The 27,993-nt window shown below is 46.9% G+C and overlaps 1 protein-coding gene across 2 annotated transcripts; it reads left to right on the top strand.

Moving 5' to 3' along the window:
• Nucleotides 1-9: 9 nt before the first annotated feature.
• On the top strand, nt 10-27,365 carry INTS1 (integrator complex subunit 1). 2 transcript variants are annotated; one of them, XM_071761349.1, is made up of 47 exons: nt 10-154; nt 312-602; nt 1,152-1,348; nt 1,484-1,621; nt 2,354-2,513; nt 2,825-2,930; nt 3,212-3,398; nt 3,537-3,682; nt 4,000-4,141; nt 4,389-4,565; nt 4,833-4,941; nt 5,493-5,613; nt 6,190-6,267; nt 6,758-6,915; nt 8,056-8,152; nt 8,543-8,634; nt 8,959-9,019; nt 9,398-9,595; nt 9,851-9,980; nt 10,164-10,343; nt 10,435-10,584; nt 11,146-11,325; nt 11,499-11,603; nt 11,852-12,019; nt 12,374-12,485; nt 12,914-13,072; nt 14,016-14,162; nt 14,519-14,617; nt 14,972-15,096; nt 15,758-16,012; nt 16,650-16,809; nt 17,401-17,541; nt 17,940-18,120; nt 18,196-18,319; nt 18,848-18,966; nt 19,955-20,042; nt 20,711-20,937; nt 21,744-21,867; nt 22,311-22,444; nt 22,821-23,013; nt 23,273-23,400; nt 23,889-24,001; nt 24,562-24,675; nt 25,534-25,604; nt 26,122-26,213; nt 26,330-26,439; nt 26,761-27,365. In XM_071761349.1, the coding sequence occupies exons 1-47, from the start codon at nt 97-99 to the stop codon at nt 26,874-26,876; spliced, it is 6,561 nt and encodes a 2,186-aa protein (XP_071617450.1). In that variant the 5' UTR covers nt 10-96; the 3' UTR covers nt 26,877-27,365. The 2 variants fall into 2 exon arrangements, with proteins under 2 accessions (XP_071617450.1, XP_071617449.1); XM_071761348.1 differs by having other exon boundaries at nt 12,911-13,072.
• The last annotated feature ends 628 nt before the right edge of the window (nt 27,366-27,993 follow it).

The raw sequence follows: 27,993 nt of genomic DNA, 5'->3' as shown, positions 1-27,993 counted from the left end.
GGCTGAGCAGCCCGGTGGGACGGGGCTGACGGAGCCGATAAATTTCCGTTTCCGGTCGGTGGCTGCCGGTCCGGGGTGTCCGTGCTCACCGGCACCATGAACCGGCCCAAGGCGGCCGCCGTGCGGCGGCCCAGCGCCGTGCCCAAACCCTCCGGTGAGTGCCGGGGCGCTGCGGCCGCCTGGATAGGGAGTGGTACCGGGAGTGGTACCGGGAGCGGTACCGGGAGCGAGTGGGTGGGTGGGTGGGTGGGTGGGTGGCTCGGTGGGGCACGGGCCGGTGCTCTCATGTCGGTCCCTTTCTCCCCTTGCAGCGCACCCGCCGCCGGGAGACTTCATCGCGCTGGGCTCCAAGGGGCAGAGCGGCGAGGGCAAAGCCGCCGTCACCCTCCTGAAACCGGCACCCCCCGGGCTGCCCTCCGAACGCAAACGGGACGCGGCCACCGCTTTGTCGGGCCCGGCGGGGCTGCCCGGCCTGACCAAGCGTCCCAAGCTCTCCTCCACACCTCCCCTCAGCGCCCTGGGACGCCTGGCAGAGGCGGCCGTGGCGGAGAAGCGAGCGATCTCGCCCTCCATCAAGGAGCCGTCTGTCATCCCCATCGAAGGTGAGGTCTCCTGCGTTGGGTGAGGATGGGAAGTGCAGTTTCCCTTCCTCTGCAGCTTCAGCCCAGGAGCCTTTCTCTAAGCCCACACGTTGATATTGATGTGCTGTCACTAAGGGTTTCATCTGCTGGATATGGGGAGCAAGGTCACACTTTGGTCTCCTCTCCTGTTGGCTCTCTGGCTGAGAACTGTTCAGTAGCAGCATCTAAAAGACTCCTCCAGGAAATCTTTTGAGTCTGTATTGTGGTATTTTATTTAAATGTTTCTTTAACAGACTCGGGGGCTGAATGTAGTTTACTTTTTTGGAATTGTCACTCTATTTTCTGGTGTTTGGTACATTTACAGGGGATCATTTAACACAGACCAGCCAAAAATTAATTAAGGGTTATTGTCAGTTGTGAAACAGAATTGTTTCATAGCAGTTGGGTAGGGAAAAGCCAATGCTAAAGGTGAGCTGGGCCATGCTTGGCTTTCCTGAAGCCTGGCCTTGCCAACGTCCTGGAGTGGGTTGTTTCTTGGAGATGCTGATGCCCATGTGTTGGTGCTTGCAGTTGTCCCCACAGTGCTGCTGGATGAAATTGAGGCAGCAGAGGCAGAAGGGAACGACGATCGAATTGAGGGGGTGCTGTGTGGAGCAGTGAAGCAGCTGAAAATGAACAGAGCCAAACCTGACACCACTCTGTACCTGAGCCTCATGTACCTGGCAAAAATCAAACCAAACATCTTTGCCACTGAAGGGGTCATAGAGGTGAGGGCTCTAACGTGTTGAGACTCTGGGGCTTGCTGATATATTTTTCTAAAGATTTTCTGTGTGCTTTTTTGCTAGATTGCTTGCTTATTTTTTTGGTTTGTTTTTTTTTTTTTTTAATGGGTGATATTCCAGGCACTCTGCAGCCTGCTCCGAAGAGATGCCTCCATCAACTTCAAAGCCAAAGGGAACAGCCTCGTGTCTGTCTTGGCCTGCAACCTCCTCATGGCAGCTTATGAAGAGGATGAGAACTGGCCAGAGATCTTTGTCAAGGTTGTTGAGCCAAGGGTGCTCCTGCTGGGCTGAGGCAGTGGTGGGCAGGCTGGGTAGCACTGGCTGGGGTGGGGAAATGTGCAGCTGTTGGGGTAGGATTGCAGCAGAGGATTTATTCCTGCTGCAGGGAAAGGGGGGGTTTAGTGGCCTACTGCCCAGCATAGGGAATGCAGCTAGAGGAGGCAGAAACTGGAGACTGTGCCCATGCTGCATTGTCAAAAGTTAAAAGGTTTGTTTGGTATTTTTTATTTTTTTAAAGAAAAATCCCTACTGGTTGTTGAAATGCTGTGGCCTCCTTTGCTTTGTTTCTGTTTTTTTTTCTGAGATGCCTTTGGCAATCTGTATTGATAAAAGTGTCACAGAGACTTCTTACTTCTTAGTTTGTAAAACAGCCCATTAACTCAAAAAGGACAGGCTTTTGAAAAAACAGCTGCTGTATTTTGGTGGTAGAAATTGTAAAATCTTTGCTAAGGCATGATCAGCTTTGCTGTTTGGGAGGGACAGTGCTCAGTAGAGCTTGGGACATGGTGCTTTGTTTTTTTACTTCTGTGTGACTTCCCTGCAGGCATCTGCTCTGCTTTTCATCCATGCAATGGTTGTGCTTGTTTCCTACTTTGCAGCTGCATAGTGAAAATAAATAAAAACCGGGGAGCCTCACAGTTGCTCCTTTAACCAGGATAAAAAAAAAGAAAAATTGTCTTCTTGTGAAAAGATTTGTGCTCTGTCCTGCAGGTTTACATTGAGGACTCTCTTGGGGAGAGGATCTGGGTGGACAGCCCTCACTGCAAGACATTTGTGGATAACATCCAAACAGCTTTTAACACAAAGATGCCTCCTAAGAGCATGCTCCTGCATGGAGAAGTTGGACGTAGTGGAGGAGACCTTAGTGCTGGTAAGAAGATGTTTGGGAAGCAAAGGGGTAGGGAGAGGATGGAGCCTGGTGAGAAGAATTTGTAACACATAGACCAGACTTTTGAGTTCCAAGCATTGCTTTTTCTCTCTTTTGGGGTTCTTTCATTTCTCAGGGATATATGAGTGAAAAAGGCTTTGAGAATGTGCCTGCATGTGACCCTGTGTGAGGCAGGGACTAGTGTGGTGTGGCTAAAGGGGATCCTTAGGAGAAATTGAACACATAAGAGTGTGAGCAGGTCATCTCTAGAAAGAATTGTCTCCTGAAGCATGCTGTGTGCTGGTCTCTCTTAGGGAGTAGCCCACACCCTTCCATGACAGAGGAGGAAGACAGCCAGAGTGAGCTGCTGATTGCAGAGGAAAAAATGAGCCCTGAGCAGGAGGGTCAGCTCATGCCCAGGTACAGTGCCTCTTCTTGTGACATAGCACTGTTTCAGCCCTGTCTGTGCTCACCCACTCCTGCAGTGCTGCAGCAGGCAGCCCCCTCTCTGCTCTGGCTGTCCCATGACTCTTGCCAGAGCACATCGGGTACAGCTGGTCCCAGGAGAAAGCAGCAAATGCTTTTTGTTTGCTTGCTTGTTTGCAACATTACCATGAACTGGAAAGGACTCTGCGGACACAGCAGAGCCTGACCGAGCTGCCTTGTGTGGAAGTGAATAAAACCCAGTTTGTGTGGCCCAGGTATGAAGACCTTGCAGAGAGTGTGGAGGAATATGTCCTGGACATGCTGCGGGACCAGCTCAACCGGCGCCAGCCCATGGACAATGTCTCCAGGAACCTCCTTCGACTGCTGACAGCAACCTGTGGCTACAAAGAGGTGCGGCAGATGGCCGTGCAGAGGCTGGAGATGTGGCTGCAAAATCCAAAGGTAAGGATGGAAGCTGCTGGAGCACAACTCTTCTGGACCTGGCCTGGAATACAGCCGAAAGTGCTGTGTATTGCGTGCTAGCTACGTGTCTGATCTGGGGTGGCAGGTGGCTGTAGTCTTTCTGTTCTCTCGTTGCAGTTGACCAAGCCAGCTCAGGACTTGTTGATGTCAGTCTGTATGAACTGCAACACCCACAGCTCTGAGGACATGGAAGTTATCTCCAACCTGATCAAAATTCGTCTCAAGCCAAAAGTGCTTCTCAACCACTACATGCTGTGTGTCAGGTAAGTGAGGTACTGGGTCTGTGACAGGAAGAGTCAGGAAGTGACAGGAACTCTCTGGAAGAGGTGCCCAGGGCCTCAATGGTCTCTCTGTCTCCATAGTGGTGTTAAATACCAAGTTGGACCATGGAGTGTTCTGTGTAACATTTAGATGAGTTTCATGGGCTTGGATGTCTTCTAGTGATCCTTCAACACAGCTGGACATGTGTGCTCCTCTGCCCTCTTCACCTTTGTGTGTTAAATACTTCAAAGGGGAATCATAACAGTGGGTCTAGCGGCAACAGAACCTCAGCTCTGATACCTCTGGTCTTCCCTTGCAGAGAGCTGCTGAATGCCCACAGGGATAACCTGGGCACCACAATTAAGTTTGTGATTTTCAACGAACTATCAAATGCAAGAAATCCCAACAACATGCAGATCCTGTATACTGTGCTTCAGCACAGCTCAGAGCAAGCTCCCAAGGTAGGTGTGGTGTCTTGTGTGACTGAGGATGATCCCACCCCTCACCCTGTCCCCAAGAGACTCACCTGAACCAGAGCTCAAATGAAGTCTTCCCATGGACAACCGTGATCAGATCATATTGCTTTGAAATGATACTGCTGCACTTGTTAGAATGTGCCCATGCACATTTATTCCCAACTCTTTTCACTTATTTGGATGGAAATGCATTACAGTGCACTGAAAGTTTTCTCTCTCTGTATGGCCCCAGTACCTGGCAATGGTGTTCCAGGATCTTTTGACTACCAAGGACGATTATCTGCGGGCTTCCCGGGCTCTGCTGCGAGAGATCATCAAACAGACAAAGCATGAGATCAACTTCCAGGCCTTCTGCCTGGGCCTTATGCAGGAGAGGAAGGAATCCCAGTATGCAGAAATGGAATTCAAGGTACCACTTTGTTTGACTCATGTGCTGCTGGATGTACCAGAGGTGTTCTTGGCTCTTCTGTATCTGTTTTTCTGGCCATTAGTTCTCTGGCTCTTTGTTATCTGAGTAAATCAGTATGTGTGTCTCATCTCATAGCAGCATTCCTATATCCCATTTCCAAACGTCCATGTTTTCAATTTTTGATAATGAAATACTTTTCCATAAGTCAGCTTTGGTTAGTGATGGTTCAACTCACTATTTTTATTCTTTTCTTTTCTTTTGTTTAAGGAGCGGTTTGTCATCCACATAACTGATCTGCTAGCTGTCTCCATGATGCTTGGTATCACAGCCCAGGTGAAAGAGGCTGGAATTGCTTGGGACAAAGGAGAGAAAAAGAGTAAGCACAACAACCTAGTTCCCTCTGAAGGTGGGCAGCTTGGCAGATGTCTCTCCCTGAAGCTGGGAGAACACTGCAGCTAGGGTTAGGCAGAGGTGTAAGTCTCCATGCTGAATGGAGGCCTGGGGGTGCTTCCTGTCATCATGAGACTGACAGAGTTGGGAGGTGTGGCATTTGCATGGCTGGGTGCTTCTTGTATCTGTGGAGGCAGTGGTTGAGAGCCCAGAGAAAGTGTGAAGGAGCAGCTGTAGGCGTTACCAAGTACCTCATGCTGAGCAGACAGAGCTTTAGTCCCTGAACTGACTGCCCACGTCATCTTCTCACAACTCTGATTCATTCATGCTACACCTCAGGGTGTTGCAGGGCATGTCCAAAAGCAAAGCATGGGTACTGCCAGTTCTGGGATGTTATCTGGTTTACCTCCACCCCTGGTTTGTTGTTTATGCTTCAGAGCCCAGGCTACTGTTTGCTCTTGAGGCAGCAACCCTCTCCTGCTTGGATCCCCGTGGGGCTCTGACACAGGTGTCATTTGTAACCTGATTCTTTTACAGACCTGGAAGTGCTACGCTCTTTCCAGAACCAAATTGCTGCCATCCAACGAGATGCTGTCTGGTGGCTTCACACTGTGGTTCCATCTATCAGCAAGCTGGCACCAAAGGACTATGTGCACTGGTAAGGGAGTCAGCCTGGTAACCTGCTCTGTGTAACCAGTTCCTGTCCTAACAGCATGTGACATTGTGACAAACCATGCATGTGGCAGAATTTGGTTAGATTTCTCTTCCTTTATCATACAGGGAGCAGAAAGAATGTTTCAGCAGGGTTCAAGCTGGGATGGTTTTCCTCTCAGGAGTTCCTGCAGATACATCCTATTACCAAAAATATAAGCTAATGGAAAATATTTCTGGTCTGTATTATCTGGGTCAACCAATAGGGAATTTGCAGTTACCTGACCAAGCATGGTCCCTGTGGACCTCTTGTTGTTCTTTTGTCTGACGTGCTTTTTCAGGCTGTATGGAGCCAGTTGATGGCTCCATAAATAGCACTTTCCTCTGCCTGCTTCTATTGTATTCTGGGGCCTGGCTCAAGGCATTCCTGAGGCAGGTCAAACCAGAATTAGTAGAATCTGAGGTACTACTAATGATGACTACTGGAAGTGTAAACACATGCAGGAGCTTGGGGAGACTGAACTGCAGAATGTGTACTTGAGCCTGGCACAGATGGTGTTTACTGTCCTCTTCATCTCTACAGCCTCCACAAGGTGCTCTTCACAGAACAGCCAGAAACCTACTACAAATGGGACAACTGGCCCCCTGAGAGTGACCGCAAGTGAGTGACCCCACCCGCAGCTGGGTACAGCCACAGAGCTGCTGTAGCTGGAGACAGAGGAGTTGGTGTTTTCTGGTGTTCTTGTATAGCTCTGTTGGAAAGGCTTGGAACTGTGCTTAGATTTTCTTCATCTGTCACATTGCCTTAAAATTAAGGGATGTTGCTCCATTCTCCATCTGTTCCTCCTTCATTCCTCTTCCCTGTGCCAAGCTGTCCTGTGTCTTGATGCTGTAATTATAAGAAGGGCAGCACTGCACTGTGTGGTTTGTACTAGGGAGCTGAGGCTCAAGCAGGCTAAAGTGCAGAGGTACAAGGCAATGCAAGCAACACTGCATGAAATGATTTATTTTTGGGTCATTGCATTTGGAGCTGGAGACCAGGGAAGGGGCTGTAAATTTATCATCTTCTCAGATGAGCTCTAGTGAAGGGTTTCAGGAATCCTTGTGCTGCTGTCAGAAGAAGCATGGTTGATGTCTCATGTCTTGTGCAGCTTCTTCCTTCGCCTCTGCTCCGAGGTGCCCATCCTTGAGGACACACTGATGAGGATCCTTGTCATCGGGTTGTCCCGGGACCTTCCTCTCGGCCCTGCGGATGCCATGGAGCTCGCTGACCACTTGGTGAAGCGGGCTGCAGCTGTGCAAGCAGATGGTAAGACAGCACAAGGCTCCAGCCAGCAAGTGGTTCCTTCTGTCTGCCATGTCCTCTTAGTGCTGCCCAGGGCTGAAGCAGCTCCTACCACGTACCAGGGAACCTTAAAGCACATTTTAGTGGTGGTGGCCAAGTGTTTGGTTCAAAGCCAGGCACGTACTGCTGTTGCTTTCTCACTAGAGAAGCTTATTTCCTCCTATTGGTTCTCTCTGTTACTAATTTTCTGTGATGGAGTGTTTGGGAAATTATCAGTTGTGTTAAGGATGAAGGTCTGTGAATAACCACCCGAAGTTTTGAGTTAGCATTTTGCAATTCAATTTAGTCCTTTATATGTACTTTAAAACGAATAGAAGTTTTTAGGCTATGCACAAATGAAAGAGTTGGAAGGTAGAGTAATTAACCTCCTCCCAATTCCATTATTCCAACATTGTTACAGAATAGCAGTTACAAAAGCAACCTTAACTCTTACCTGTTCTATAAATTCATTCAGCATGTCTGAATTCCTGCATTCTTGGAGAGTGAGCTGAGCTGTATCTGTTTGTGTCAGAGCCAAGGGGGATGTCAGTTGGACTGGAAAGCATCCGAGGTGCTCTTAGCAGAGTCTAATCCAGATCTGGATCAGTGCAGATCAGTGCAAGTAGAATGAGCTATGCTTTGCAGTTAAATATCTTGGGAAAATGTCTCCAGCTTCTCCAAAATGGAGCAGCATTTTAAATGTTTATTAAGACTGGAAGACTCAAGAGTTAAGAGTCTGCAAACTTGCAACAAAGTTAAAATTCATTTTTAGTTCCTCTGAGCGCTCCAGGACTTCTGAGCAGATTCACTGCTTACCTGAAGGTATGTATCTGTGTTCTGAAAAAGATACAGGTACCATGTTGGATGCATTTGGGAAAATAACTGCCCTTAAGAATTTAAACCAAATTGCAGCTGAAAAGCTTGGTATCTGTACATATTGACTTGAAGTTTTCTTTAAAAGTGTTAAGTGGTGGTGGTTTTGTGTACATGTAATATGAGCAGGAGCCCACAATAATATAGTTGCTTGAAGTAAAATTTTTGTTGTACTGTGAGGCTTTTCTTGAAGGACTTCCAGCCAGGTAGCCAGGTCAATAACTTACTTAGTCCTTGCTTCTCCTCCTCCAGATGTTGAGGTCCTGAGGGTAGAAAGAATACAGCTGATCGATGCAGTGTTAAATCTGTGCACTTACCACCATCCAGAGAATATCCAGCTACCTCCAGGGTAAGTCTTATCACACAGATGATCTTATTGTAATTTAGCTCATTTTCACCTTGTGATTAACAGTCCTAGCTCAAAGGTTTTAAGATACTTTTCCCTACTACAGTTTGTAATAACAGAATGAGGAAATGTTTTCAGTGTTGTGTTCAGGTGGGAATTTCTCTAGGGCAGTTGAGGCCTGAGTCATGGAATGGACTTTCCTCTGCAAGCACTCTTAACCTTTCTGCTCTAGAAATTTTCAGCTGCCTTTCCTGAGAGAGACTTTTATTTTTTCCAAAACCACTGAACTGGTGTGGACAAATCTAAATAGTGCATGGCTGAGGAAAAAAGCAGTCTTGAGATGTCCTTAAGTAACCAGACACAACCACTTGTATCTGTTGATGGCTTTTGTAGGTACCAGCCTCCAAATCTGGCTATTTCTACCCTCTACTGGAAAGCCTGGCCTCTCCTACTTGTAGTGGCTGCGTTCAATCCTGGAAATATTGGTGAGTGTGAACTTTTCCGAGGGTACTGGTTCTGCTGCAAAAATAGGCAAGGGTGTTGTCTGCAGAAGTCTGGTTGCTTATGTTCAAAGCATGTGCTGGGCTGATGGGAACTGCAGTTAACTGACTGCATGTTCCTGTGTGTGCAAAAATACTCAGTGTGGGTTTGGATGATCGTGTGACTGGAATTACAGTGTCTGTGATCTGAGTGTTGTGAGCTGTTCCAAAGTGAGTCTGTGTGTCTCCCCACCCTGGAGTGTGTTAAGAATATATATATATATGTAAATATCATCACTTTTTCCTGTATCCCTGATTTCTCTGCTGCAGGTCTGGCTGCATGGGAGGAGTACCCCTCTCTAAAGATGCTCATGGAAATGGTCATGACCAAGTTAGTATGCTTAAATCCCTACCTAATTGAATAGACTGTTGAAAACACATATTTCTGAGTGAGGTTTATGCCAGCTGTCTCCCTCCTTTCCAGTGGGACTGGTGTGAAATAAGCTTGCTGACAGCAGCTCTGCACTTTGAGGGGAAAGGTGATTTCCCCCAATAGAAGTATTATAAGCAAGGGAATAAAGCTGAGTAAAAGGGAGGGATGGCTGTGATGTGCCTTGCTGGAAAGGCCTCAGTGTCCCTGGCCCTGCTAAGAAGCAGTGTTTTTCCTATATTACCTAATGGAGCTGAGATCCTGGGGACTTTCTGACTGTGGTTTGTGAGTTTTGGATAGGTAAAGATAACCATTTTGGTTTTAAATTTGTTTTCTCAGTAACTATTCCTACCCTCAATGTACCCTGACGGATGAGGAGACGCGCACAGAGATGATTAATCGTGAACTTCAGATCACCCAGAGGGAAAAACAGGAGATTCTTGCATTTGAGGGTCATCTGGCTGCTGCATCCACAAAACAAACAATTACAGAGAGTAGCAGCCTCTTGCTGTCCCAGCTGACAAGTCTGGACCCTCAGTAAGTGGCCTGATGCCATCAGAAAAATCCCAGTCAGGGATTTCCAGCTAATCGGGAAACCTTATTGCTCATAGGGAGGTTCATGTGGGCAGGAAGAGCCCAGGGATTTGGTAGCCTGTGGGATATGTATCACATTTGATCCTTGTCGTGTTGTCACCTGCATGTAGCCCTCATGTACTACTGAACTGAGTGATCCTCATCAACACCAGAGTGAAACTGTGACTGCCTGTCAATAACTTCTTGTTTCTCTGGCAGGGGTCCCCCCCGCAGACCTCCCCCACATGTCCTGGAGCAGGTAAAAAGCCTGAACCAGTCGCTTCGCTTGGGCCACCTCCTGTGTCGCAGCCGTAATCCTGACTTTCTTCTCAACATCATTCAGAGACAGGTGGGCTCCCTTGGTGGCTTTTCTGTGTTAGGATCTGACCCCTCATCTCTGAAACTCAAGCAGAGTGAGGGGCAAAAGGCAGCTAAGATGCAGAGGAAGGTGGTTTGCTGCCGAGGAATGAAATGATCAGCATGTTGCATCCGTGTTCTTCTGACCTTCTGTTGTGATTCTCCTGCTTCCTAGGCCTCATCACAGTCAATGCCATGGCTGGCAGATCTGGTTCAGTCCAGTGAAGGCTCCTTGGATGTCTTACCTGTGCAGTGCCTTTGTGAGTTCCTGCTTCATGATGCTGCTGATGAGTCCACCTCAGGTGAAGAAGAGGAGGAGGGTGAGAGTAAGGAGCAGCGTGCCAAGAAACGCCAAGTGAGTGGTCTCCTGGAGATCAGTTCTCTTGTCTACTTCCTGTGCGTTCTGGATTTGATTTCACTGGAAAGGACAAATTCTTTCTCCACAGAGACAACAGAAACAAAGGCAGTTGCTTGGGCGGTTGCAAGACTTGCTGTTGGGTCCCAAAGCAGATGAACAAACAACCTGTGAGGTGCTTGACTATTTCCTACGACGCCTGAGTTCCTCCCAGGTGGCCTCACGAGTCTTGGCCATGAAGGTGAGAAAAAGTAAAATCTTGACTAGGGTTTGTCAGAAGCTGAGTCCTAGATTCTCATGAATCCAGTGCCAGTTCAGTGAAACTGTTTCATGTCACTTTTCTTTAGTAACTTGCCTCATTTCCAAAACTTATCGAATGCACTTCTATGCCCTGCTGCTCAGAAGCCTTCTTTGTTCAGGAGCCAAGTAGTACTTTTCTTAAGATAGATTTGGATTTTGCTCTCTTTCCTGTGAAGTTTAGGTGTAGACTCAGCAGATCATGTGCCACACAGAGTAACTGGCAGCAGCTTTGTCTGTGGGAAATGTAAATGAGTGTGTGCCTGGTGCCCTTGAGCACAGTCAAGGCAAGCAGGATTGCAGAGAGCTCAAAAAGGTGATGCTTAGAGAAAACTGGAACTTCATACAGGGTAGCTGTTCAGCAAACATAATATATGAGATATGAAGCCTGTTGCACGCTTCATTTGGATCATTTCATAATGTTTGGAGCTTGTTTGGACCTAGTGTGAAACTAGTGGCCCAGGTGTGGCTTCAGATGCTACAGCTGTGTCTGTGGGTTCTGCAGGGTCTGTCCTTGGTGCTGTCAGAGGGGGGACTGCGTGATGGGGAGGAAAAAGATCACCCCATGGAAGAAGACTCTGGTGATTCTGAGCTGCTGCAGGGATATCAGTGGCTGCTGAGAGACCTCCCAAGGCTGCCACTGTTTGACAGTGTCAGAGCAACTACAGCTCTGGCCTTGCAACAGGTGGGTGTTAGTAGCTGGAAGGGGAAAGGGATCAGGTTATTCTTTGTCCTACTCATGCTAAAACAAATCTGAGCAAACTGTGGGTGCAACATTAACGTCTTTATATGTTTTTCTTATACTGGTGCTTATTTTCAGTAAATCCTGGTTTCTAATAAGAGGATTTCTCCTTTTAGGCCATCCACATGGAGACAGATCCCCAGACCATCAGTGCTTACCTGGTGTACCTCTCCCAGCATGCCCCTGTGGAGGAACAGGCACAGCACAATGACCTTGCTCTGGTGAGAGGACAGCTTGCCAGGGCAGAGGGGATTGCATGAGGGAGACCTGGCATGTCTCTGGACAGCAATGTGTTCTGTGTTGTGATGGTTCTACTCTTGACTCTTTGTTGGTCTCCATGGTTGACATGTTGATCTCAAGAGTGGTGTTAACTGGTCCAATAATGGAAACTGGAGAATGTGATGCAACGAAGCAGGAGGACCTGGCCTTGTTGTTGAGTGAAGATCTCACAAATCTTTTCCCCTTGTAGGATGTAGCCAGACTCATAGTGGAGCGTTCCACCATCATGTCTCACCTCTTCTCCAAGCTCTCATACTGTGCTGAATCAGATGCAGTGCTTGTTGCTCTCCTCTCCATCTTTTCCCACTACATCAAACGCATGCGCCAGAGCAAGGAGGGTGAGGAGGTGTACAGCTGGGTGAGTGCCTCCCTGCCTTTCTTAAGGAGATAGAAGAAATGGGACAAGTTAACAAAAGAGAAGTCTGTTGTGGGTCACTGAATATGTTAGAAACAACATCTGGTTCAGGAATTACGTGATCTGAAAATAATTAGGGGTTGGTGTCGTTATCAAAGTGTATCTATACATAAAAAGATTTTTTAACTTTTCCTTGGTTATCTCTTGTGGCCACTGGTGGAACACAGTGGGCTAGGTGGAACTTCAATCTGACCAAATTTGTCCATTCTCATGTCCTCTTTTCATCTGCATCTCACAATCCTCATTCTCCTTTCTCTCCCCACTTTTGTTCATTCTGGTTTTTATTGTCTTTTCTAGTCAGAGTCCCAGGATCAGGTGTTTCTTCGTTGGACTAGTGGGGAAACAGCCACTATGCACATTCTTGTGGTTCATGCCATGGTTATTCTACTGACACTGGGGCCACCTCAAGGTTAGTAAAGTGTGCTCATATTTATTCAAGGGGTCATGGACAATACAGAGAGCTTTTACTTTGTCAGCTATCTCCTCACAGGTCAGCCTGGTGCTAATCCTTCTACTCACAGATTTGTTCCTTGCAATATTTGTGTGTAGCTATGAGATCTAGCAGAATATTGCTGCACAGAGTGAAGGATTTGCAGGCTTATTTTTTTGTCTTTTGCAGACAGTAGGAAATATTAAAATGAGGTGTCCCTGTCTGCTAAACAAGAAGGACTTTGAGACATACTGTAGTGTGAAAACTGGGAATATACATCCTTTAGTGTTTATTCCCAAGTTGTTTCTGGCTTTTGAACAGGGAAATGTTCCAGTGTATTGGTGTGTATAGAAAAGGGTAGGGTGCTTGTGAACATGGCAGATAATTTTGTATCCACTTTTAAGCAGGGGATGGTGATTTTTATACCCTACTGGATATATGGTTCCCAGAGAAAAAGCCCCTTCCTACTGCTTTTCTGGTTGACACCTCAGAGGAGGCTCTGCTGCTCCCTGACTGGCTAAAGCTGCGTATGATCCGCTCTGAGGTCCCACGTCTTGTGGATGCAGGTGAGCCTGTGGGATGTTTGTGGGTGTTTCAGGCTTTCCTGAAAGGAAAGGGAGAGGCTGCTTTGCTGAAGTCCTCTGTTTATCCAGTCATCCTACTTGGATGCCTTTTGGAGGGGGGCTGCATCAGTCACTGCATCTGAACAGGGAGCTTGGAGTTAGAAAGCAATGTGCCTCTGGGTTTTGTGACAGTCACAATCTAAACATATCTTGGATTCTTTACTGTGTCCCTTGGGGCTGTCAAACAGATGTGCAGAATATGACTTGGGCAGGGAATGTTACAGGATGTCCCAGGGTGATTCCCTGTTCAGCCATTATGTGTAGTCCATGTGTCAAGGGTTTGAGAACAGATAGAACCTCTTGGACCCCATCTTTGCTAAAACTGTTAAGATTGAATTAAGCTACTCTGTCACCAGACAACAGGCACAGCACTACCCCCAGAGCATGGTAGGCTTGCAATGTGGAGAGCAGTGTCTGAAGGATGTGTACAGCTAGAGCTGTAGTTACAGTTGTCCTTGTGCTGCCCATCAGTGCTCTTTTTCTTCTTGGTATTCAGAGCTTTCATCCCTTTCTTACCAATTAAATGACAGCTCTCTATACCCAGTGATTGAATTATTCAATAAATCCTGCCTACAGCCATCAGCAGATAGGGTGGAAGTTATTATTTTTAATGTAAATTATTGGGCTGCTGAGGTTTTGATCAAATTAAACAGAATATTAAATTACCCAGCGAGTGAATTAACTGGAAGATGCAATAAGAAGGCAATGATTTGCAGGGTGATGAAAGCATAGTAGGCAGCTGCCAGACTTCTGGCTTTGGGCTCTCTGCAGCCCTGTCATTCCCGTGTCATTGTTGGTCCAGCCAAAAGCACAAAGATCAGGTAATAAAGAGTGACCCTCAGTGAGCACTTTGGAGGTCTGAGGGATCAGTGTTTGTGTTTTTCAGCCCTGCAGGACTTGGAGCCACAGCAGCTGCTTCTCTTTGTTCAGTCCTTTGGAATCCCAGTTTCCAGTATGAGCAAACTGCTGCAGTACCTGGATCAGGCAGTATCTCATGATCCACAAACACTAGAGCAGAACATCATGGATAAAAGTAAGAGCTTCATATAAGGCTGACTATACATTTTACTTTGTGAACAATGTTCTGTGACTTCCTTTAAAAAAAACCCAAATTAGTTCAGCAATCTGTTGTCACTGTACACACCTCCCTAGAGCTCGTGGCTCTATTTCCTGAAGCAGAGAAGGATTTTCTGGATTGGATTGTACAGAGTCTAAGAACTTAACTGGAGGCTAACTTGTAAAAAAAAGCAAAGCCTAAAATCATCATTTACAAAGTCTAAGGGAACAGCAGATTCCCTGTTCAAAATTCCCTGTACAGAACAGCAGGAAGTTCTATCATGCTTTACTAAACAGGGTGAGAGGGTGATGTCATATCTTCTCCTTTTTCAGATTATATGGCTCACCTTGTGGAGGTTCAACATGAGAGAGGAGCAACAGGAGGTCAGACTTTCCACTCCCTGCTCACTGCATCCTTACCAGCCCGCAGAGGTACTGCCTGGAATAGCATAAAATTCCAATATCAGTTGTCTTCCAAACTTCCTTACTCCATTGCTGTTGGGAGGGACAGAAAGAGCTGTCTCAAAAGGGTTGTGTTGCAATGTATCAGCAAGCTACAGTTAGACACCAGTCATTGCTAGACTGTTTCTCCTGGTGAAAGGAGAAATTTCAGTATTGGAGTTTACTATAGTGGGTTGTTCTGACTTACATGGAAAAACAGGTTTTGTTTGGCCTCAAGAGAAAAGCTACCAAATTCCTTGGTAGTAAGAGGCAACAGTTGAAGGTGATCCAGTGTTGAGCTACTGTAACAGCTTTTGCCTTTCTTTTCTTTTATTCCTTTTGCAGACAACACTGAGAATGCAAGGTCAAAATCTAGTCCTGAGAACTCTCAAAGCCAGAGCCGAATCCGGGCCTTAAGCCAGGTCCGAGTTCTGGGCCCAGATGATGATCTGGCAAGCATCTTTCTGCAGGTACTTGGGATAATCTCCAGCTCACATGACTTCCTTGCAGAAGCTTTACAACACCCGTTTCTCTTATATTTGCATCCTCCAACCTCTTCCTCCTGCAGTGTCTGCAGGCAATGAGGTGGTGGAACTGATGCTGGAAGGATTTTCTTCTTGTAGTTTGAGCATGATGTGACTTTTGATCATGCCTAATTCTGTCAGTGCCTACTATCAGGTTACTGTCTGTGTGCTGTTTGTTCTGTGTACAGTGCCTTTTCTCTCAGCAGTGGATGAAGGATTTGTGACATGCTCACAGGGTCTTGGTGGCAAAGCTGTGTGTAAACAGCATTTGTATTCTGGCATGTGTCTTCTTGCTGAGCCTCCCTCTCTCCATTGACTCCAGGAGGACCCTACAGGGAATTAATTGGCCAAATTGGTTGCCTGTATTTGGGGAGTATGGAGATTCCCCCACAGTGTTAGTATTGATATAGTCACATTGGGGTTGCACAGATGCTGTGACTGGTCCTGTATCAGGTGCTAAAATACTGAAAAGTCTCCATCAGAAGGTTCTAGTTAGCCTGCAGTCAGTATGACTGTACTAGGTAAACCAGTCCTCAGTCTCAGTTTTATTGTACAGCAATTGCTTTCATTTGCTCTCATAAATGCACTTCCTTCTGTATCCTTCCAGCTTTTCCCACTAAATCCAGACCCACGATGGCAGAACTCCAACCTGCGCCCGCTTGCCCTGGCCCTGCAGCAGGCCCTGGGGCAGGAGCTGGCTGGGATCCAGCAGGGGAACACACAGGTGACAGGGATCACAACACGGCTCCTCCAGGCAGTGGCTGCACTGCTGAACTCCCCACACAGTGGTGCCCTGGTGCTGGCCATGCACCGACACCACTTCATCTCCTGCCCGCTGATGCGCCAGCTCTGCCAGTACCAGGTGGGTGGTGTGAGGGGAGACTTCCAAGTGTTTGACAAAAGGGTGAGGAGATAACAAAGCCTGTAGTGGGTCTGCTTTGCTGTGTGCTGAGGCTTTACCTCTGAAATGCTGGGAATGGAGTCTGGGGTGGCATGCACAGAGGGACTCGGGTGGCCTGGGTGAAGGCTGAGAGCCTTAACACTGCTGGGAAATGGGGCATCCTGCAGGGTTGGGTGTACCTGCCTGGTCTGGGGACTGCAGTACTGTGGATTTGTCACTTGGGGTTTCTGTTTTGGAATCTCTACTCTGCTGTTTTGCAAGCCAGGGCATTTGCAGACAATTTGAGAGCTGAAGTCTGTAATTCCTTAAAGAAATCTTAAAGGCAGGTTGCAAGTTATTCAATGAGATGGCTCATTCCTTTCATCATGATGAAGTTATTCCTAGTTATGGTGGGAGAAGTAAAGTGTGTGTGACTGAGTCTTCTGCCTTGCATTTGTACAGTAGAAGCTGCTGCCTTAAGTTGAGTGAGCCACCATCCAACAGAGTAGGTGTACTCTGTGTATTCCTGGCAGTATGTGCCCCTCTCTGAATCTTCCCTGCTGTCTTTGTGGTGTTCTTCAAGTATGGATAAGCAAATCTCTCTCACTGTTCTCTGCAGCGCTGCATGCCACAAGACACTGCCTTCTCCTCACTCTTCTTCAAAGTCCTCATGCAGATGCTGCACTGGCTGGAGAACCCTGCAGTGGAAGATGGTCCTCTGCGTGCTCAGCTGAAAGCCTTTGCTGTGCAGTACTCCTCAAGGCACAGGATCAGTGATGGTACTGACACTGGGCAGCTTTATGGGACTCTTGAGTAGGACAAGAAAGGGACAGAAACAAAACCTGTACCTGAAGCAGGAAGTGGGATGAACTGCCTCTCTCTGTGCTTAAGAGCAGCAAAGGGAAGGTTTATATTGTGCTATGTAAGTTCCATGAGGATGCAGGCAAGTGGTTTGGTTCTGGGGATTTGCAGTAGACACCTGGTGGTATGTCACCAAACACAGTAGATCTTTCAAGCAAAACTTCCAATTGCTCAGGCCAGGAATTCTGTGCTAGCTGTAGTCCTGAAAGACAAGCTTGCAAGAATGCTCTGGAGCAAGATGTAGGGTTGATTATCTGCCACGTGTTGGGAAGAGTAGTCTATAACCAACAGCTTAAGCATGGAAATGGGTTTATGGTTATAGAGTTTTCTCATAGCCACCTGTCCCTGCACCATGCAGAAGAGCTGTCAAGGGCTTCAGTGGGAGTAAAGTGGCAGTGAAGTGTAGTATATTTGATTAGATTTGTCCTGGAGCCACATGGGGCATCTGTGGAAGTGTGATGTGGGGGTTGGCTTGGCCCTGGGATGTCAGTGCTGTGATTTCTTTGCAGTTCGAGGTGGCTTCCTGCACCTCACAGAAGCTCTGACTTTCCGTCGTGATCCTGACCTGATCAGCTCCACAGTACGTGCCATCATTGCAACCCTGAAATCAGGAGAGAAGTGTAACGTGGAGCCAGAGCTCATCAGCAAAGGTATTGCTGTCCTTCTGTCCTTCTGCTCTCCTGCCCTGCTTCAGTAGTGGGCTGAATATCCAGCCCAGCAAGGGAGTACCTAATGTGCAGGCTGTGGGAAGCTGCCTTCTGCCTGGGCTAAAAAATCTAAACTTGGTCCTGTCTTGTATCAGCTCCTTCCTCTGCACTGGTGTGGGGGTTGTAAATCCTACTCTCAGCCTGGGATTAAGTCTCTTGGAAAACCCTGTTTCCACTAACAAAATGAGAAATAGAAGGTGACTATCCCAGATAAAAATGGCTTCCCTCTTCCTTACTGAGCCAGACTCTTGGGAATGGTGGACTTCATGATATTCTTACAAGCTTCTATAGCTTTCACCACATCCTGAAGTTAATGAGTGACATCTTTCCCCTTCTGCTAGTCCTGCAAGGCCTGATTGAAACTCACTCTCCATACTTGGAGGAACTCCTGATTGTCCTCTTCTCAGCTACTGTTGAGACCACTGCCAGGCTTCCTGCCATGAAACCTATTGCTGTGGTGAGCTCCTTGTTGCTCCAGGACAAAGAAGAAACACCAGTGAAGAAGGAGCTGGACAGCTGCAGGTGAGTCTGGGCAGTAATGGGAATAGGTCTGGGTTAGTGGCATCACCACTGACAGTGGCTTTGTTTTCTCACCAGTACTGAAGCTGCTTGGCTAGGGCCCTCCTCTGGCCTTCTTAATGACTGGCTGGAGATGCTTGACCCAGAAGTGATCAGCAGTTGCCCTGATCTCCAGCAGAAGCTACTGTTTTCCTGGAACAAAGTAAGTAGAGTGCAGAGGGACTACTGTGCTGAAACCAGCTCCCTGGGGGGTACTGACAGGCACTTGGAAACAGGGCAAGGGGTAGTTTTATGTTTTCCCACATGTTGCTCTACCAGTTCCAAAGCAGTACAGGGTGACCAGGAGGAGGCTTCTGTTGCATCCTTCTCAGCGCAAGGCTTATGTTTCACCTTATCTTTATTTCCTCAGCCGTGTTCTTTTCAGGACTTGAAAGTGCTTTCTAGACACAACATAGTCCCAGAACAGTCCTGCCAGCTGTATTTTCATTGGTATTTTTGCTGACAGATGAGTAAGGTGCCCAGAGGTGCTATGCCAAAGCTAAACTAAACTGAATTTCAAGGCTGATGCCACTTTCTGTTAGAAAGTACTGCAGTTCAAATCATAAATCCAGGTGTTGTCTTCTGTGCTTCTGCCTGGATCATCATTCTTCTCTAATGCACACCCTGTCTCTTACATCCACCTTGAAGCAAGGATCTGTTTATACATCTCTTTTTGGTTTGGTCCTTTCAGGCAGGCTCTCAGGTGCCTTCCTTCCGCCCCTATCTCTTGGCTCTCCTGACTCACCAGTCCAGCTGGACCACACTGCACCAGTGCATCAGACTTCTGCTTTCCAGAAACAGGGAGCAAAGGTGAGTTGTTTTTTGGGCCTAGCAAGGAGGTTTGAGCTGAGAGAGAACAAACAGAAGCTGAGAACAAGAGCTGCCATGTTCCATGGGACATCTGCCAGGAGATGTAACCCAGCCAAAACCAGGCTTTGTGGGAAAGATGCTGATTTCAGTCATGCTGGTTTGTGTACCTCGATATAAATACTACCTGCTGTTTGATGGAAGCAGCACATAAAGATTTGGCTGTGCTCTAAACAGGAAGAGCTAATCACTGGGTAATCCATCTCACATTGCCCTTGTTGATAATCTTTATGAACATGGGGTTTGAAAGATGGCTTGGAGAGCAAACTGACGGATGTTCCTGGGCAGGCTCTGCTGGATCTTTTGGTTGTACAAAGCTCCATTACCAGTCTTTCTCTAACCCCTTTCTGGCACCAGGCTCCCAGTTTCTGATCTCAAGTAGCCCTAGCTCTCAGCTTCTGTATCCTGCTTAAACTTGTTTTCCTTATGGACCAGGAAATTATAACACCTAATACCAGTAATTTAGGACATGACTAAACTAGCAACATTTCTAAAGCTAGAAGTGATTATTGGTTTTTTATTGATCCCTTGCTTAGTAAAAATTTCATTAATTTCTGCAGTCCAGGATAACAGCCAGAAAATAGTGTTCTGTACACTGGGACAGTCAGGTCACTGTCCTGATTGTACCATTTGTGTTGATGACCAACTTCTGTCCTTGTGGTGCAAGACACCATCTAGCTGCCACACTCTTGCTGAATGCCATTTGTTCAGCTCCATACCCTGTGCAGTGTTTATTGCCACAAATATTTAGTTGTAATCTGGGAACAGAACCAAACCCCTTCTCGGGACTTAATGGATCCTATTTTTACATTTGCAGATGTTCCTTTCTTCACAGTACTCATGATGTTTAGAGCTGCTGCCATGTGTTTTCTGCTGCCTGAGGGCTCCACTGACTGTAATTGCAAATCTGTCTTCTTTTGTCTTCTGGCAGGTTTGACCCAACTGCATCCTTGGATTTCTTGTGGGCCTGTATTCACATTCCTCGGATCTGGCAGGGAAGGGACCAAAGAACTCCTCAGGTAGTGGTTCAGTTCTTCCAAGATTCCTCTTTGGATGGAGTAAGAAGTGACACTTTTGCAATGCCTGATACATTTTTTTGTTTGTTTTTTCTTTTTTTTTTCCTCCATGGCCCAAGAGGTGGCTGAAGTGATACAGGTGCAGCATGCCAAGTTTGCTGCTAGTACCTCAGCTGGTTGCTTAGCTGCTTTGCTATGTTCCATATTACAGTGACAAATTGAGTCCAAAAAGATGATACAAACACACAGGTTTGCCCACTTGGCATCTGCTCTGCAGCTCCTGCAGCAGTTGCCACACTATCTGTTAAAAATGAAGGCACAAGGCTGCAGTGGTGAGCAAGCTAAAATCCAGTGTGGCTTGATTCCCGTTTTGTCAGGAAAGAGAAAGGGTTACATTTCTTCTCCACAGAGGAATTTCGGTGGTTTGGTGACTGAGTTATGGTTTCTGTCTGGTTGCACATGATGAGTTGAAGGAAATTAGTTAAGAAGTAGGAGTAAAGAGATTTAACTTGGGGCTGTGATACATGCTTTCAGAGCTCCAGTTATGGGACTGTTCTTAAGTCTAGCCCTAAGAGATGTTCTGTTCCACTTGGAAAGTGTGACTATAGAAGGAACTAAGGATCTAGAGATTCTTCATTTGGGTTCATTTTGGGTGTTCTCTTGCATTATAGAAGCGCCGTGAGGAATTTGTGCTCCACCTAAAGGCATCAGAATTGATCAGCATGGTGGAGCTGATCCTGGCTGAAGCAGAAACCAGATACCAGAACACAGAAGAAGCCTCCTGCACACTCATCCAGTCTCGGCTGCCTTTGTTGCTCAGTTGTTCTCATGGGGACCTTGAGAGCATCAAAAAAGTAACGGAGTATCTGACCAACTGTATCCAGCAGTGGGGAAGCAGGTGGGGTTGAAAATGAGGAGCACTATCAACTTGTAGTTAGTTGTCATTTTATGTCGTACTTGGACCAAGAAGATGACTTTAAAAGGGATGTTTCAAGGCCCTTTTGCTTTTAGGACTTCAGGAGGAAATGCTTGCTGTGCTTGGTTTTTTTTAAGCCAGTGGTTTTTTTTTAGTTACCAGTTTCTAAGGTGGGATTTCTTGTCTATTTCTCTCTTGAATCACTGCTCATGTTGCATCCTGCTTCTGACAATTATGATTGCTCTCATTGTTTTCCAACAAACAGCTCTGTTAGCACTGGGAAGAAGAGGAGATAGTGCATTTTTGACAGTGAACCTAAACTGACCTTGCTTATGGTGGTGTTAGAAAAGATCCTGAGTAATTTCAGCTGCCACTGCCTTGTACTGCCTCCCAGCACAGATGGTGCCAGGGACCTGTGGAGGGTGGGTGTGTAAAGAACAGGCTGGCTTGTCTGAGTAGTTGTGCCTCAGAACACTCTTCCAATTGGAATGGGGATGACCAGAAGTACCCCATGCAGGAACTCAGCTTTCTTGGCCTGTGCCCCTTTATAACTTCAGTTTCCTAACTTCACATGTCCTACTGATGTATCCCTGTGGAATGTGAATGATCTGAGTAGTTCAAAAGAAGGAAAGATTGAAAAAAACACTGACTCAGATTAGTGGTGGCTGCTCTTTTACACGGTCTGTTTGCCATGTGCAGAATGCTGTTAGTAATCTGATGGGTCTGGGATGTTTGCTGGTTGAATTAACATAGTAACTGGTGACTGACCTCTCCCTTTTTCCCCTCAGCTCTGTGGGAAAATGCTGCCAGGACCTTCTGCTTCAGATATACCTGCAACTACCTGAGCTCCTTGTTCCTATGCCTGAGATGCTTCTCACCAGTGAAGGAGCCAGAGACAGCAGCACTTGCAAGGTAAAGCTGGAGGGACAAGAATACCCCTTCCCAGTTGTCCACCCTGAGTGGATGCTACCTTGATGTCCAGCCTAAGAGGAGAGGACTGGCAAAACCTTGCTTGGGTCACTATGGCTCCTTTTTCAGGAGCAAGAGAGTCCAGGTGTGGTTTATTTTGCAGTGCCCTTCTATAAAATTCTATAAGCTTCACAAACTTCTGTGTGCCAAAGGCTGCTGTAAAGCACAAGTGTGCAGGCATCTGGTTGTGCTTTCAAGTCTGTAGGGACTGTGGACTTCAGATCCTGTGCCAGCTGGAACATTGCATCTGCTCACGGATTCTACTTGAAAATAATTTCTGTTAACCCCCTCTGTCTTGGGAGAGGAATTGTGAGACACTGATGAAGAGCCAGGGGCTTAATTGTGCTTTAAACTTCTGAACTGTCTACTCATTGCTTTTCTTCTAGCTGGATGCCCTGGTTCACAGGTTCATTAACCTCCTCGCAGACACCAGTGACTCCAAGTCAGCAGAGAGCCGGGTCTGGGATGCCAATATGGCCTGCAGGAAGCTGGCTGTGGCTCACCCCATCTTACTTCTTAGGTACCACTCTCCCCTTCCACCCTCTGTGTGGCTGGTGTTCATTTAGGGGCATCGACCCTTGCTCCTCTAGAAGGGGAACAAACTTGCAGCAATCATGATGGTTGATGACAGAATCTGCATTCTGGGCAAAAGTCAAGAGGAAGGGCAGTAGAGTTGTATCTCTTATGTCTATCTTCAAACAGTTATCTTGGAGTAGGAGACTAGAGAACAGAACATGGGTGGGAAATGGGGCTTGCTGGTTCTGTGGATACAGGGGTCAAATCCAGAACCCTGGGAAAGGATAAGGGATGCTTCCTTCCAGGAACTGAGATGTAACAGCATGTGACAGTTTCTAGGAGGAGGCTGGATCTGGACTTTCTTTTGTTTGGCATTTCAGGCACTTGCCAATGATTGCAGCGCTGCTGCATGGCCGTGTTCACCTCAATTTCCAGGAGTTCAGGCAGCAGAACCACTTGACCTTCTTCATGCACGTCCTGGGGATCCTGGAGCTGCTCCAGCCGCAGGTCTTCCAGAACGAGCACCAGGCGGCACTATGGGACTGTCTCCTGTCTTTCATCCGGCTGCTGCTGGTAGGAAAGTGGTTGCTCCCCATCCATGCACAGGCTGACAGCCACTAGAGGGAGAAACTCGTGGCACACAGAGCCAGCCCAGCTCTCACATTTCAAGGGAAAACCTATGGACAAAAAAGTGTGTCAGATCCCTTGGAGAGCTTAAAGAGGAGGCAGGAGGCCAAGAAGCTACTCCCTGCACTCCAGAAGTGCAGGATGGGGAAATGCATCACTTTTTTTTTTTTTTTAAACTCTGATCTTTTTTTTTTTTCTTTCTTAGAATTATAGAAAATCCTCACGGCACCTGGCTGCCTTTATCAGCAAATTTGTTCAGTTTATCCACAAGTACATCACGTGCAATGCCCAGGCAGCTGTCTCCTTCTTGCAGAAGCACTCTGATCCACTCCAGTAAGTTTCCTTATTCCAGTTAGCCAATGGTTGACTCACAGAGAGCTTGCACAGTCAGGCTGATGTCAGCTAATTAGAGGGGAAGCAAAACTGTGACAAAATTGCTGGTGATATGGCACTTTTTCACCCTTAGCTCCCTTAAGTCTTTATTGAAGTGAGCATCATATCCCTTTCTATAGGTGAAAACTGAGACCAAGGAAGTCAGATGGTGATTTCAACTCACATAATAGCCTAAGTGTCCTACTGGGGCATTGCAGTGCCCTACAGTCATTTCCAGAGGGCCAGCAGAAGGGTCTTTTCCCTGAGTGGTGGCTGCAGAGTCCCACCTGCAGATATGGGGAAAAACACACAAGTTTCAGTTACAATGAAAGGAAAAATCCTGGTCTTGTTTCAGAGAAACTATTTGTTTTAGTGTATTTATATATGCTTTCACTTGTCCTCATGCCCTTACTACTACTGAAAGCTAAACCTGCCATCTCTTCTCCCAGTGATTTATCATCTGACAACAGTGACCTGGCAATGTTGAAGTCCCTCCTGGCTGGGCTGAGTCTGCCTAGTAAGAGTGGCATCTTGGAGAGGGGCTCTGAAGAAGAGAAAGATGGTGAGTCTGAGTTTTGGGGGAACAATTACCCCATCTGCTGAATCTGCAGTGTGTTCTGGCACACAGATATTTTATGGACTGTGTTGTGCTCATTCTGTGCATGGCAGCCCAACGAAAGGGTGTTTAGAGTGGAGAATGGCACTTGTATACTCAGCACTCTGGAACCAGTACCTATTTTGTTTCCCTGTCAGTGGTATCACTACTGGAGAAGAAGAAGAGCTCTTAAGGGCAAATATTGTTGTGGATTTTCCTCAGCCACACTTCAGGATTGACCTTTTAAGAGACTCCTAAGGATACATCTACTTCTCTACTGTTTTATTTACAACTTTGCATGGGAAAGTTACTCAAAACAGCTTGAGGAGGTTCCTTTCTCTTTGTTTCAGCTGGGCAGTAGCAGAAGGTGTAGTTGAGGCTACAGTGTGAAAGGCAGGAATGCTCTTACAGTGTTCCTGGCTGGCTCATGGTACATCACTGCACTGGTGGGGAAAATTGAACTGTTTCCTGGGTAAAGCTTCTTCATAGGCTGTGGGGACTGACCTGTTCTCTCTCTTTCCCCCCAGATGAAGCAACAGCTGGCTCTCTGCCCCTTGTCAGTGTGTCTCTCTTCACTCCTCTCACTCCAGCTGAAATGGCCCCATATATGAAGAGGCTCTCTAGAGGCCAAACAGTTGAGGGTAAGTACTGATCTACAGAGCTGTATAAAAGCACAGGGCAAATGCAGACAGATGCCAACCCTTATCTGGCAGCTACAGGCTGCTTTCCTGTTTCAGTCTTGTGTGTAGAAGTGTCCAGCAGTGAGGATGTGGTTTTGTTTTGGATGAACTCATCCATAGCCTTCTGTGATGCTGTGACAGAGGCTTCCTATGATGCTGTTATCACTTAGCAGTGCTGAAGCTGCCTCTCCTTTAGGGTTCTTCAAGGATCTTATAACTACTTTGAGATATGGTATGAGTAATTCAAGGAGTGCTGCAGATTTTTGAGCTAGGTGCTTATAGGAATGCTATTTTTTAAAATTATATAAAAATACCAAAGTCATGAGAAGCAGGATTTTGTTACAAATACCCAAATGGCCTCCATAGAAGAAAATAACATTAACCTGGCACATGGGAACAAGATACTTCTTCAAAGGTCTTCTGAAATCACAGATATCTAGGCTTCAGGCTTAAGTTGTGTTATTGAGGTGACAGTTTTCTTCTACACTAGAAACAAAGGGAAAAAGTCCTTCCTGGAAACTGTTGCTAAAAGAGGCTTTCTTCTAGAATTGAAAACTCACACCCCACTCTACTCCTTCACCTGCCCATGGCCTGACAGTGCTGGTGGCCTCTGCCTGGGCAGGTTGGGATGGGCTGCTTTGGCACATGACTTACTTGCTCTCCTCCTTTTTGAACAATGCCTGCATTACTCTAGCTCTGTGAGCAGGTGGGAAAACTTCACTGCTTGGGAGATTGGGTTTTTAGGGAAAAAAAGAAAAGATCCTTTGCTGGATCAGTGAATTTTAGTCATCACCCCTTTCAACCTGTGTCTTCCACCAGACATCTTGGAGGTGCTCACAGACATTGATGAGATGTCCAGACGGAGACCAGAAATTCTCTCCTTTTTTGCTGTGAGTATGAGTGTCTCAAACTGCCACTAGAAAGAAGAGATTCTTTTCACTTTCACTACATGCACAGCCAGCTTAAGTTCTCCCCTTACTCTGCTTTTTGTGTGGTTGCATCATCACAGGAGAAATTTATCTCCAGTTAGGCCTTCTGACAGCAGGCAGTATTTAGTTTGCTGCCATCTTCTCTCTATTGCATACTGGGTTTGTCATCAACCACTTTAACTTCTCTCTATGTCAGAGGAAGAATTAACCCTCTGTCCTTTTTCCAGTGTTGGGGCAAGGAGAGAGCAGAGCAGCTCTGCCAAAAACATTTGAGCCTACAGAGAGTAAGATTATAGAAGGGTGCTTTAAAGTATTCAAAAACAGGATAATCCTTCTTACAGAGGGGGATTTCCTGGCTCAGCTAGTACCTGCTGGATGTGTATTGGGCTGGATTGGTGCTAGAGGGGTAGTAATGCAAGCCTGAGGAGTTTGTGTTCCCTGGATGCCCCCGGATCCTAATTTGTGTGATTTCTTTCAGACAAACCTTCAGAAGCTGATGAGTTCCTCAGAGGAGTCCTGCCGGAATCTGGCCTTTAGCCTGGCTCTGCGATCCATTCAGAACAACCCCAGGTGAGGACCACTGGAACTTAGGCTATCCAGAGTCACTGATGGGCACTGGTTGCCCATCTTGCATGCCTCTTGATGCTCATCTGGACCATACTGACACTATCCTGTTTTACTCCCAGCATTGCTGCAGACTTCCTTCCCACCTTCATGTACTGCCTTGGAAGTCGAGACTTTGAGGTGGTGCAGACAGCACTGAGGAACTTGCCTGAGTACACCCTCCTTTGCCAAGGTAAGTTGGTATTTGCCACCTTTGGTGCATGCTTGACCTCACAAGGATCAAAACTGGGCTCCTGGGCCAGGGAACAGCCTCCTTCAGAAGACCCAAGGAAGGCTTCCTTCAAGATTTGCTCCCTTAAGATTTTCTCCACAGTAATCCCTCCCATGATCCACATACCCACAGAGCTATCAGGAAGTGGTTTGTGTTCTTGTGGAAGGGGAGAGAATTTCTTGCACAGATGCAAATGTTCATCTCAGTGTTTGCTGGTGAATTGCTCTTGCTTCTATGTTGCAGCCCTTGGGTCAGTCCTCATGCTGTCTTTCTGTTTCCCAGAGCATGCAGCAGTGTTACTGCACAGAGCCTTCCTGGTGGGGATGTATGGACAGATTGACACCAGCTCTCAGATCTCAGAGGCCTTGAAGGTTCTGCACATGGAAGCCATGATATGAACATCTGGTTCTGGGAGCTCCACTTCCAGAGGAATTAACTGAACTCATTGGCTGCATTGAAGCCCTGTCTGAAGACAGTGTATTTCAACCCATGTGCTTGGAGGATCAAAGAGGTGATGTAGCAGGCCAGAGTGTGCTGGAAGAGGAGAGTGTGCTGACTGAAGATCAGAAAGGAGCAGGGATTGTTTTGCCTGGCTCAGACACCGTTACTGTGGGAGAAAAACCTCCTGAATGTTGTGCCAAACAGGGACCACTTCCTTCATGGGGTCTTGGTGCAGTGACAGTCTGTTGCTTGGTTTGTCTTTTGTCTCTCCAAGAAGGCAGAACTGCAAGGAGAGCAGAATGGAGTGCTGGCCCTTGCACTTGAAGTCTCTGCAGCCCTGTGTTGGAGGGAGCATCCAGATCTGTGCAGGGGGGAGACCACTTCTGGGAGTGGCTGTTTTTTTCGTTTTTTTCTTTTTTAATTAAAATTCTCTGTTACCATTGTTACCTTTCCTTGCTCTGCACTGCTTTGGGTGTAGCTTGGCTTCATTCTCTTCCTGTTCTTCAACTTCTTACTATTCTAGACCAAGCACCTTTGGAGTACCTGGCACTGCAGCCAACTATTCACAGAACCATCCTGGCCTTTCACAGCATCTGCAGGAAGTTGAGAGGGCTTAGAAGGGCCAGTGGGGTACAGTAGATGAGTTTGGCCAGCAACAGTTGCTGACATAACAAGCTTTTAAGAAGTTCTTTAGAAAACTTTTCTTTAAAAACACATGAAACTTCTTGATAACTGCAAACATCCCAGCAGCTGGTCACTGTCACAGTGGAGTCTTGGAACAAGCAGTTGAGTTTCCTGTTTGGGATCTGCCCAGTTCCTCCCTGTGACTCTTATGACCACTGCTCTGGTCCTCATCTGCTGATATAAGTGCTGGCTTATTTGCCAGCCATCATTTGAGGACAGAAAAGGAGGTGTTTGTCTTCCTTCTGCTGCAGAGAAATAACTGCACATGCTTGTTCTCCAGTCTCAACTTAATTCTCATCACCAGTTTGCTTTCATGTCAGTTGTCTCTGTTCTTCTGGCACTCCACTTGTTAGTAGAGAATCTTTGTAGTGTTCAAAAGACAAAGATCCT

Source organism: Heliangelus exortis, chromosome 17 (assembly GCF_036169615.1).
Source record: "Heliangelus exortis chromosome 17, bHelExo1.hap1, whole genome shotgun sequence".
Classification (NCBI taxonomy): Eukaryota; Metazoa; Chordata; class Aves; order Apodiformes; family Trochilidae; genus Heliangelus; species Heliangelus exortis.
The sequence above is the reverse complement of the archived record's forward strand: the minus strand, read 5'-3'. Positions and strand labels throughout refer to the sequence as shown.

What these genes read in the sequence shown, in the direction of transcription:
- INTS1 (XM_071761348.1), top strand. Translation starts at nt 97, where the DNA reads ATGAACCGGCCCAAGGCGGCCGCCGTGCGGCGGCCCAGCGCCGTGCCC. An exon ending in GCAGAACATCATGGATAAAA is followed by an intron (nt 14,163 to 14,518) that starts GTAAGAGCTTCA and finishes CTCCTTTTTCAG; the next exon opens with ATTATATGGCTCACCTTGTG. An exon ending in AAATTCTCTCCTTTTTTGCT is followed by an intron (nt 25,605 to 26,121) that starts GTGAGTATGAGT and finishes GATTTCTTTCAG; the next exon opens with ACAAACCTTCAGAAGCTGAT.